Consider the following 10,201-nt stretch of genomic DNA (forward strand, 5'->3'; position numbering starts at 1 on the left):
GAACACTTAAAGTAACGAACCAAGGCTTAGCAGAACATATTTAATTAATTCAAAACTCAACGCAAACCTTAGCACTAAGAAGGGATACAGGATCGTTTGTGATAATAAACTTATCTTGCTGCTCCCGACACGAAAGCTCACCCTGCATTGCAAACACAGTCAGAAATGGACAGGCATACATTGGCTTTGATGGTTACTTTTTATTTCTACGTTTCGGTTGAGACCAGAATTGTGATGCAGCAGAATCAACGACATTAGCATAACAATCGGCAATCAGTTACCGTTGGCACGTTTATACGAAGCAATACGTTTATTTGAATTCCAGATGTTCCTCCATCATGCCATTCATTGACGCCTGTTCATGTGTCATCTGCAGAGTGCTGGGTAGGAGAGTCCCAAGAAACATGTTACACCCAGGCTAGGAGCTATTGGAATTATTGATATCTTTTGTCCATGGAGGATATCACGTATTTATATAAGAAAAATGGTTTCGATAAGCTGAGGATGGGGATTGTTGTATTGCTTTATTTCTAAGCCTTCTGCTTTGTGAATCTGGCATCGTGACTTTTTGTGTGTTGAGGTGCCTACTGCGTTGTGACGTTTTTATTTGCCCGAGAAGCCTTATGAGCCCCCAGAAAGGCAGCATCGTGACAGTAATCCTTTTCTATAGAAATCGTTACCCAACGGGACATCAGGGACATTTGTTTGCTTCAGTAGAAAGCAAGCCTGCAGCATATCTGCCGATGATTGCTGTAAATGAGATGCCAGAACAATGCGCCGAGTGTCCTGTGGTGCATCGTGTTTTCATTCCGTCCCAGAAGTCTATTGTTGTACCAAATCATGACAAAATGCACATGAACCGATGACACTAGCAAACGCATAGGGCATTGTTTTCTGCCTACATAATCTGTCCGTTGTAGTCGGTCATGTAACGTGTTCGTTTCTCGTACATCTTGCAGGTCAGCGGATCACCACCATCCAGCTGGACGGTGTGCAGTACTTTATCAGCCGAATGAACCCGTACTCACCGGAGCTGAACTACTTCCTGGCCTACCAGTACTGCCGTTCGCTCGGTCTGCAGCTGGCCTCGTTCGAGACGAAGGAGAAGGTCGAATCGATGACGGAGTACCTGCAGAACGCTGGCTATGGCAAGTACAACTTCTGGACGTCCGGTAACCGCCTCGGTACCGGTATGTTCCTGTGGATGAGCACCGGATTGCCGTTCAACGCTACGTTCGACTATTTCGAGAAATCTCCCGAAACCGTCGGACTCGACCCGATGGATCACAACAGCAACACCTCACCACAGCGCACCGCTCGTGACAGGTTGGTATAGGAAAGAAACGTTAGCGCGTCAGCTTTCCGGTATGGCATGGTCTAACGGAAAATATTCTTCTCTTCCTTGCTTCCCGTTTCCACCTTGCAGTAGCAGCGGATTGCAGAAGGGATGCGTGCACCTGAAGGCCCCGAGCCTACGGTGGGCCCCGGAGGACTGTTCGGCCGTAAAGGATTTCATCTGCGAGCAAACGCGATGCTACTACTACAACTATGGTAGCATTCCGGTTTCGTCCGCGCAGGGGTAAATATTGCCCGATCTGACCATCCACCACCCACACCACCCCAACCCAGAGCTCCTCCATCGGTGTTCTGTCCCCTTCCCTTCACCCATTCCTTCCAACCGAACAACAAACCAAACTGAATGCACCTAGGACCAGTTGGCAACACGTGACAGAACAGAAGAAGATACAAATTACGTTGCAAAAAACGAATTCCTCCCATCAAAGACTGACTGAACGCACGCGTGTACACGCATTCCGGACGAAGAGTCCGTTCTTTTCGATCATTCGTATCAACGAGTGTGTCTCGACACTCATGGACACGTCGTAGGACACATACAAATCCAAGCGAGTGCATAGACACGGCATGTGAAACCACCGTATCGAAGGAACCACCACGGGGCCATGAGCGGCACGGTGTCAATTTGTTAAATAGCAAAAAAAAGGCGTCCAAGAGGCGGTCTAGTGATTGAGGTGATGATACCCCTTGCGGGAGGTGCGAGCATAAAACGCTGATGGGAGTTATGTAAAATTCTTATTTTTGAAAATAAAATGAAAGCAACAAATCATAGAGCAGCCGTCGTTGGAACACCGGTACGAAACAAGACGTAGACAATTTTGCTAGCCGACCGACCTCTTCCTTTTGTCCATAAACTCGGGTTCGATTTTCCGTTTTGGCCCAACAAAACAGTACAGAGCGAGAGAAAGAGAGTGAGGTTCGTGTGTAAAGAAACGCGTTCGCGTGAAGGACGTGCGATTTGTGTGATGCGAAAATGCGCGTTCAACGGCGCCACAGTAACCGTGCCGTAGGTGAGCTAACGTCCTTTCCACCATCTAGATGTTAAGTGCGTTTATTTTTCTTCTCTGGTTTTGATGTAATGCTTTCGCTTTCGGTTTCGCTTTTCACGGTTAACCTACTTTCCCGCTCACGGTGCACAGACATTCCCTCTTCCAAATATCATTTCATGGCTCATGTGATGGCACAGCACCATTTCCCCTTTTTTTCTCTCTATCAAGTAGGCAATGATGATTGCAAAGCTTCGCTATCGAACGTACTAATGCACCGTAGTTGGGGTTTCGTCTACTAATTGCGATCTGCAAGTCCATCGGGGTTTGCTTTTGAGCTGATATATTCATCTTCTGAAATAGTGCGAAGCAAATCCCAATGTAGTGTTTGCTTCGAAGGCACATTTGCTCGTAGAATCCTTTTAGGGTTTGCTGTCCTCTTTTATCTTCTTTCTTTTTCTCTATTAATCTGCATTAACATTTGGCTGGTGGTTTGGAGTTAGTTCATTACACGTGCGTATTAAGCAAAGGCTAAAAATGTTCACAAGCACACCTATTCCCGAGGTCGCCGGATACAAGTTTCATTCATTTGTACACACGATACACACTCTCACCATTGCACAAGAGTCATGTCAAGGGAGTTTATGCTTTCTGTGAAAACCAAAAATTGAAATCCATAAAACAAGAAAATAAAACTACGGGCTACCTCATAACAATACAGGCTAGGGAAGTTAAAGTAGAACAACGTTGATGCACCGTAAAGGTGCACTTTTCTCTTTCCGGTAGAGCTTCGAATGGATCACGTTATTGGTAGTGCACTATGAATGTGTGGGGCTCACGGGATCACCATATCTTTCCGGTGGTTAACGCGGTACACCTGCATTAGCATATTCTGCGCGCCGAATATTGCGCTTTTAGTAGCAACTAATGTTGAAATCTATTGTCGTTCCTTTTTCTTACGGCAGCCGCCCGATCCAAACGTCCACCAGTACCGCTCTTTATACGACGCTCGCTGCTACCACAACGACGACCAGCGCTCCGACAACGACGACAACCACGGCGGTACCGTCGACAACCGCTGCCGAAGCACGACAGTTCGTTTCGACACTGTTACCGCAGCTGCAGAGTAACGAGCTGAGTGGCACATCCCTGGCCTCGCTGCTGAACGGTGATATCCTTGAGCAGAACCGTACACCGCGTCCGATGGCAACGGATAACACGGCCGAAGAGGAGCAGGACGAGGAGCAGGATGTGGTCGAGCACGATGAGGAAGACGACGAGCATCAGCATCAGATGCACGACGAGCTGGAGCTGGAGGACGACGAGGACAATGTGGTGGGGCGTAGTAGCAACGCGGGAACGATTGCGGCCGAAGAAGACACTGAAGATCAGGAGCAGCAGGGAGAGCACCACCAACACCAGCTACAACATCACCAACAGCAACAGGACGATGAGGAGGAAGAGGACGAGGACGAGCAGGCGGCCGAGCTGCATCATCAGCAGGCATTGGCGGCCGGTCAGGATCCGGTAGCGGTGGCCGAGCTGCCCGAGGACATTCCGGTCGAGCAGAAGCTGAAGCAGATCACGAAGGAGATCGAGCAGCTGTCTGGTGGTGGTAACCGTGAGCTGCGGGTTGACAATCGTCAGTCATTCCTCTCGCTGTCGGATTTGATCAAGAACATCCGGCCAGCAGAGAAGGTGGTCCCGCAGATCGACTCGTCCTATGCCAACACCATGCTCGTCCTCGGTGAACCCTTGAGCCACGCTCAGAAGAGATAAGTGGAGCGCGGTGGCGTGTCCGCTGCTCAGTGTTCCCTGTGCTGTGTCTTCCAGCAATTGACGCATTACCGCCCAGCATTGTAGTGCTTAGTGTTTTGCATAAGCTTAGGATAAGGGTCGATTGCCTTCTCGATGAACGATGAACACATGTCATTCCGCAGTTTCCGCCCAAATTCTGTTGCATCCATTCCTCACGCAGACAAACGTACCATCCAAACAGCACCCAGCACTCGAAATGCACCTAAAGAGTAAAGAGTTGGTTCTCTCTGAGGACGATCGTCGGTGGGGCGTCCTCCGGACGTAGGAACGACAAATCGTTCCCAGGTGCGGAGCGGGTGCCCACTTTGCACGAAACCCTTCTCGAGGGAACAGGACTCTCTGTCTACGCGGTGCGCACCTTAATGCCATTATACGAACCGAACCGAACAAACACAGCTCCACAGCTACTTCAAAACGAAACCCCGTTTATTCCTCCCTCCCCCCCCACCCATTTTCTACGACCGATACGACCTTAGGTTAAGCGTAAAGGCAACAAAATATGATAAGATTAAGGATACTATTTCTTGTGATTGAAAATTTAAAAAACACGCGAAGGAGAGAGAGAAAGATCATTGAGAGGACAGGCATTTGCAAGAAGCGGTGTACGCGAAAGTACACGATAGGAGAGCTAAAATCTGGATTGCAACTGGTAGCAGAATGCAAATTAACAAAATAAAGTATAAGATTTGTACAAAAAAAAAAAAAAACAATGGTTGCGATGGAAATGACAGAACGGTTCGCCAAAGCAATCCTTTATTGTCTACGTTGATTTTTATGGGTTTTAGACCGTTAGTTTAACTGCTGCTGGTGCCCCACACAATATTTTCGATCCAATCCAAGTACTTCTCCACCCTAGTGTAGGTGTACATCCCGTGCGCCTGATCACACTCTTGGCCCTTGCCTTCCACACCGAGCAAGCGATAAAGACCGGTGCGATCGTCCTCGAGCGTTTGGAGCAGACCTCCGGCATCTCCTTCGCAGGCGTCACTCCATTCCACTGGCGATTGCACACACAGCTGATTAGCAGGAATACCGTCCGGATAGTAGGGACTATCAGCATACTCCCGTGTACAATCCTGATTAAGGAGACGTTTAAACTGCAACTTGACTAATTGCGTGTCCTGTGTGTCGTTTACTGTACAGAGAAGAAACATACTAGTTCAGTACATTTGATGATCTTAAAATTATTGCACCTTTATTACCTTGCTGACCCTTGCGGAAGCCCGTAGCAATATACTTTTGCAGCTCGGAGAGTTTCTCAACATCAGTCCAAAGACATATCGGGTAGATGTAGCTGGTAAATGTGACCGGCTTCGCCAGACGCACTAGCGCAATGTCATCGTACTGGGTTTTGGTAAACTCGTCGTAGTTCGGATAGAGTATCGTCTCGTTGCGCTCGATAGTCACCTCGGCGTGGCTAGAGTTACGCGTGTAATCGTGACGTCCCAGGGATACATAATCATCGCCCAAGGTCCACAGACAGTGCGCTGATAGCAACACGTACTGCTCACTGATCAGTGCACCACCGCACCGTAGAATGAAGCTGGTATCTTCGTCCTCGTAGAACCACTGACCGGCCCGAACCTGGTGTGGAAACTCACCGTCACGTGCGTTAACGCCGTTCGGGACCGTGACAAAATCGTTTGACCAGCCAGCTGTGTCGGGCTTTAAGGTAACAATGATCTTCTTGTACTCCTGACATTCTTTTGAGAAAGAAAGATACGGACACGTTCAGTGCTTGTTACGGTTTCGGGGCTCTATCAAAGCTGGAATGTGCAACTTACTTTGCTCCGCTAAACGTAGCCCTGTGAAGTGTTAATTCGGCAAAAGGAGTACATCGTATGTATAGTGAACACCACCACCTATAGTCGCAGATTGGATAGAAGACTCGTTCCATACTTACCATGTACTGGTAACGAACCACTCAAGAAAGCGAATAAACACACAAACGCGAAACACACTTGCGAATCCATCCTTCACCGAGTGCACTGTGGTTTGTGGCCAGCTGCTGCAGAGGTACTTATACCTCCTCCGAGATTTGCCAATCTTAGATTACCCTAGTCCGGCCGTTCAAACGGGTAGCATCAGTTGCAAGGTCGATTAAGGTGGATGGTCAAATTTGACCTTTCCTCGCCATTCCAGAGACATGCTTACTATGTTGATAACGGCCAGGGCAAGTGTATGCCTAACAAAATCAAACCAGTTCATGAAAGGTCACGAATGTGGTCTATGCTGTATACCTTATCAGGGGAGCGCGCGCAAGCATAAGATGTCGGCAGCTGCCATCTGCTATAGGTACTGAAAAAGTTGAAAAAGCATGTGTTCATGGTTCAGCTGGACGGCTAGTACGCAAACATTGGACATACACTGTAAACGTTCATCGCCGTCCAGGCTTTATCAACGCACCATGATGCTGTGAATCCCCTTAATTTATTCATTCGGTCAATTGTTGATGCAGGACCCTCGGTGGAAGAACATAAACCAGACGACTTGCCATGGCTTACCGGAACTATATTACTTTGGTGCTGTCATCAATGCTCTGGATTCTAGTCAATTGTGCCACTCGTGCTGATGCAGGTATTTGAATTAGTTATCCTTTCGATGTACACGATTATGTCATCACATTCTAATGACCGTTTTGTGCACTTGCAGCTGTCCGAATCTCAGAACTAAGTAAGTAGCAGAGGCACCAACTGCTGATCCCCAAATGACTGTTGGTTTTCCACCGTAGAGTGTGACGAGTACCGTCGGATAATCACATCGAAGCACGGCATCATCTCACTCAAGCTTAACCCCAAACCGATGTTCTACGAAGCGTTTAACTGTTCGAACGTCGTTAAACTAATCGTCGGTGGGGAGGCAGCGAAGATGGGCGAGTTTCCGCACCACGCGCTACTAGGATATGTAGACGAACAAGCTGAAACTAGCGCATGGGGACAGTACAAATTCAACTGTGGTGGTTCGCTCATATCCGATCGCTTCGTGATGACGGCGGCACACTGCTTTAGCTTTGCTGATCCCGTCATAGTGCGTTTAGGTGAACACGATCTGGATGCCGTCGAATCGAATCGTGTGGATTTTGACATCGCCCAGATCACGCGCCATCCCCAGTACCGGAATTCACGCTCCTATCACGACATTGCTCTGGTGCGATTGAATGGAACAGTTCGATTCTCCAAAATCATTCGACCAGCCTGCCTCTGGGTGGAACCGACACTAAACATCAGTCGTTTTGTAGCAACAGGGTTTGGAAGAGTCAGCGAAGGTACATTTTGCATCGACTTCCTTATCCTTATTTTGAAGATCCTTATATTGACGGTGTTGTACTTTTTAGATGTTTATGAGGTCTCTAAAAAAATGATGAAAGTTCAGCTAGATCTGTTTCCTGCTGCTGACTGTGATCTATTGTATCGAGAGAATCGTCGCTTTCGCAATGGAATTGATGATGGGCAAATTTGCGTGGGCAGCCTAACCGGAAATAAGGATACGTGCTCGGGTGATTCAGGTGGGCCATTGCAGACGGTGATTGATCCGAGAAGCTGCATCTACCATGTCATAGGAGTAACGTCGACTGGTGGTGCTTGCGGTATCGGGCTTTCGAAAGCAATCTACATCAACGTAATGAAGTACTTGGACTGGATAGAGCAAACGGTTTGGCAGTGACCCAGCAATCCCAGTAATACGAAATAGTAAACCATCATCAGTGATTGTAAATAAAGCGTACCACCAAAAATGACGAGGAGTGATTTGGCGTACCAAAGCGTACCACCAAAAATGACGAGGAAGATGGGGAAAATGGAATAATTATGTTAATAAAATAGTGTACAACATGAATTTCAAAATGAGCTAGACATAGACGGCATAAAAGTGGTGCTACTATTTTAAAAGCACTCCACGCGATGTTATGAATAAATTGATTATTTGTTGGATTCAACCAAGGATTAGTTGTTCTTAATTCTCGACTGATTGGCACCCGGTTTAGATCATGCTCCTCTTATCAGAAGAGCGGATTTTGGGTTACTCATTCTGAGAGCATTTGAAAAGAATCGGGCAAATATGTATGCTCGCGGCTCCGTGCTCCGCTTCTCGCACACCAAGGCCTAGTTGAGAGTAGTAGTAAGCGTTCGTAAGCTGTAACAGTTCTTGCCGATTGATAAGCGTGATCGCTTATCTCGGTGTGAAATACTAGCCAGTGATCATACATACTTCATCACACCATTGAACAGACGTTGCTTGATGCTGGATGCGGAAGTGGTACCGATCAAGCTAGATTGATCGATACCAACGTACAATATTGCTTGAATTGGGTAGAGTAAACATGTTTGGTCTGGTAAGCAACAATTTTTAACCAAGGCTTCCCTAAATTACCGGGAATATGAAGCATGAAAGAATAAAAACAGATGATCAAAAAATAATTCACACTTCTCTTCACTTTTGTTGATGCGTTTCGCCGTAGCGCTGCTAATAAGTGCTGAACCAGTTTGCAAATGAAGCGCGTCGATGTAGCTTAGAGAACCTGCTTTGAATGGGAAAACACAACCATTCTCGAGCGACTATCGGAGGACATGTGACCCAGTACGGTTCCGTGGTTTGTGCTGTAGTTTATACTGGAAATACCCAACAAGTTTCAGTGGTGATCGGATTGTGAATCGGTAAACAATCAGTATATAGCGTGCTGCCAACGAGCTAAAACGTAAAGTACAAGACAATCCATGTTTGTTCTTCATTCATTACTATCTATGAAAAAACAGTAAACTAGGAGTTGAAGCTTTAAGAATGAAGTTGCTATATTATATTGCCATCGCGTCGGCTCTATTGTATTTTAATAGTGCTAGTGAAGGTGAGTATCCGAATAGAGAAATTCTTAGACACTGAATACTACAACACAATAATAATACGATACATATTCGATATCGAAACGTTCTTTAATGGCAATGTAGGGGTACGTTTGGCAGAGCAAAGTAAGTATAAAAAAGTAAATTGTTGGAATAACAAAGTTAATGAAACTTATTCTCGTTACAGAATGCATCGAGTATCGCCGAACGGAACAGTGCGCCGTAAAGCAACGTACGCTCGATGGCAGTAGTGTCGATCGACGGGAATTTCCCTATTACGTTGCTATTGAAGATCCCGCCAAAAGCACTAAATACGATTTCCTTTGCGGTGGTGCTCTTATCTCCGAGCAGCACGTCTTGACAACAGCCTCGTGCATTACGGAGGAGCTCGTTAATTCCGTTCGTCTCGGGGCAGTACACGACCTACGGGAGACGAATGGTGTACGCAAAAATATTGAATCATTCGTGCGCCATCCACAATATACTAGAGCTCTAGCGTACCACGATATTGCACTAATTCGATTGGATGAACCAGTTCAGTTTACGGACACAATAAGGCCTATCTGTCTGTCGGCTGGTCTCGCGACCAAGGGTGAGCTTATCCTCCACGGCTACGGCAGAGAGAGCTACTTGGGTATGTTGCTTACAGGAGTTCACAGTCTCCATATTGGAGTTTGAATTATGTTTATTATGAATCTTCCATACTCAGATGATTTATCTCCGGAGATGGCTAAACGAGTACAACCACCTGTAACCGCTCGATCAGATTGTGATGATGTATTGTTACTGCACGCCAACCGCCGGCTAAGGAATGGCTTGGCGAAAGAACAATTTTGTATCGATTCCAGCGATGAAACAGCTTGTGCAACGTCCGTGGCCGATCTTCTGGTGAAGAAGGACGATCACAATGAGGGTTGCAGCTATTTCTTGGAAGGTATTGGCTCAGCAGGGTATCCTTGCGGAGCGGAGAACTCCGTAGGCGTATACACGAACGTGACCCAGTACCTGGATTGGATTGAGAGTATCGTTTGGAGTGGAGCATAGTTATCAACCAAACATTATTCGCACACATTGGATCCATTTTGTGTTAGTGCCCACTTTTAACAAACCATCAAAGGTATTTAAAGATAAGTAATAAAAGAAATTGCAGAATAAAATTGGAAAAACAGCAACGAGCAATTAATGATCGGGAATGTTTCGCGTGGA

General features: G+C 46.7%; 3 protein-coding genes across 3 annotated transcripts in view; 2 read left to right on the forward strand and 1 right to left on the reverse strand.

Annotated features, from left to right (window-relative positions):
- Positions 1–4,954: 4,954 nt before the first annotated feature.
- On the reverse strand, positions 4,955–6,133 carry LOC125951929 (chymotrypsin-like protease CTRL-1). Its single transcript, XM_049681080.1, has 4 exons — positions 6,064–6,133; positions 5,945–5,965; positions 5,363–5,863; positions 4,955–5,295 (listed from the first exon to the last, which is right to left on the reverse strand). The coding sequence occupies exons 1-4, from the start codon at positions 6,131–6,133 to the stop codon at positions 4,955–4,957; spliced, it is 933 nt and encodes a 310-aa protein (XP_049537037.1).
- Positions 6,134–6,894: 761 nt separating this feature from the next.
- Positions 6,895–7,895, forward strand: LOC125948952 (serine protease snake-like). The gene is made up of 2 exons (XM_049675515.1): positions 6,895–7,425; positions 7,495–7,895. The coding sequence occupies exons 1-2, from the start codon at positions 6,963–6,965 to the stop codon at positions 7,821–7,823; spliced, it is 792 nt and encodes a 263-aa protein (XP_049531472.1). The 5' UTR covers positions 6,895–6,962; the 3' UTR covers positions 7,824–7,895.
- A 465-nt stretch (positions 7,896–8,360) lies between these two features.
- The window catches only part of LOC125948922 (serine protease snake-like), a 1,988-nt gene continuing 147 nt past the window's right edge, over positions 8,361–10,201 (forward strand). The window contains exons 1-6 of the mRNA XM_049675471.1: positions 8,361–8,490; positions 8,617–8,812; positions 8,912–9,000; positions 9,101–9,121; positions 9,183–9,629; positions 9,705–10,201. The exon at positions 9,705–10,201 is cut by the window's right edge and continues 147 nt beyond it. Coding sequence (XP_049531428.1) covers positions 8,937–9,000; positions 9,101–9,121; positions 9,183–9,629; positions 9,705–10,039 — 867 coding nt within the window. The 5' untranslated portion in view covers positions 8,361–8,490; positions 8,617–8,812; positions 8,912–8,936 and the 3' untranslated portion in view covers positions 10,040–10,201. The remainder of the gene's footprint in view (positions 8,491–8,616; positions 8,813–8,911; positions 9,001–9,100; positions 9,122–9,182; positions 9,630–9,704) is intronic.

This window comes from Anopheles darlingi, chromosome 2 (genome assembly GCF_943734745.1).
Source record: "Anopheles darlingi chromosome 2, idAnoDarlMG_H_01, whole genome shotgun sequence".
Classification (NCBI taxonomy): Eukaryota; Metazoa; Arthropoda; class Insecta; order Diptera; family Culicidae; genus Anopheles; species Anopheles darlingi.

What these genes read in the sequence shown, in the direction of transcription:
- LOC125948952 (XM_049675515.1), top strand. Translation starts at nt 6,963, where the DNA reads ATGTTCTACGAAGCGTTTAACTGTTCGAACGTCGTTAAACTAATCGTC. An exon ending in GTTTGGAAGAGTCAGCGAAG is followed by an intron (nt 7,426 to 7,494) that starts GTACATTTTGCA and finishes TGTACTTTTTAG; the next exon opens with ATGTTTATGAGGTCTCTAAA.
- LOC125951929 (XM_049681080.1), bottom strand. Translation starts at nt 6,133, where the DNA reads ATGGATTCGCAAGTGTGTTTCGCGTTTGTGTGTTTATTCGCTTTCTTG. An exon ending in GCTACGTTTAGCGGAGCAAA is followed by an intron (nt 5,864 to 5,944) that starts GTAAGTTGCACA and finishes CTTTCTCAAAAG; the next exon opens with AATGTCAGGAGTACAAGAAG. An exon ending in CTTCCGCAAGGGTCAGCAAG is followed by an intron (nt 5,296 to 5,362) that starts GTAATAAAGGTG and finishes TTCTCTGTACAG; the next exon opens with TAAACGACACACAGGACACG.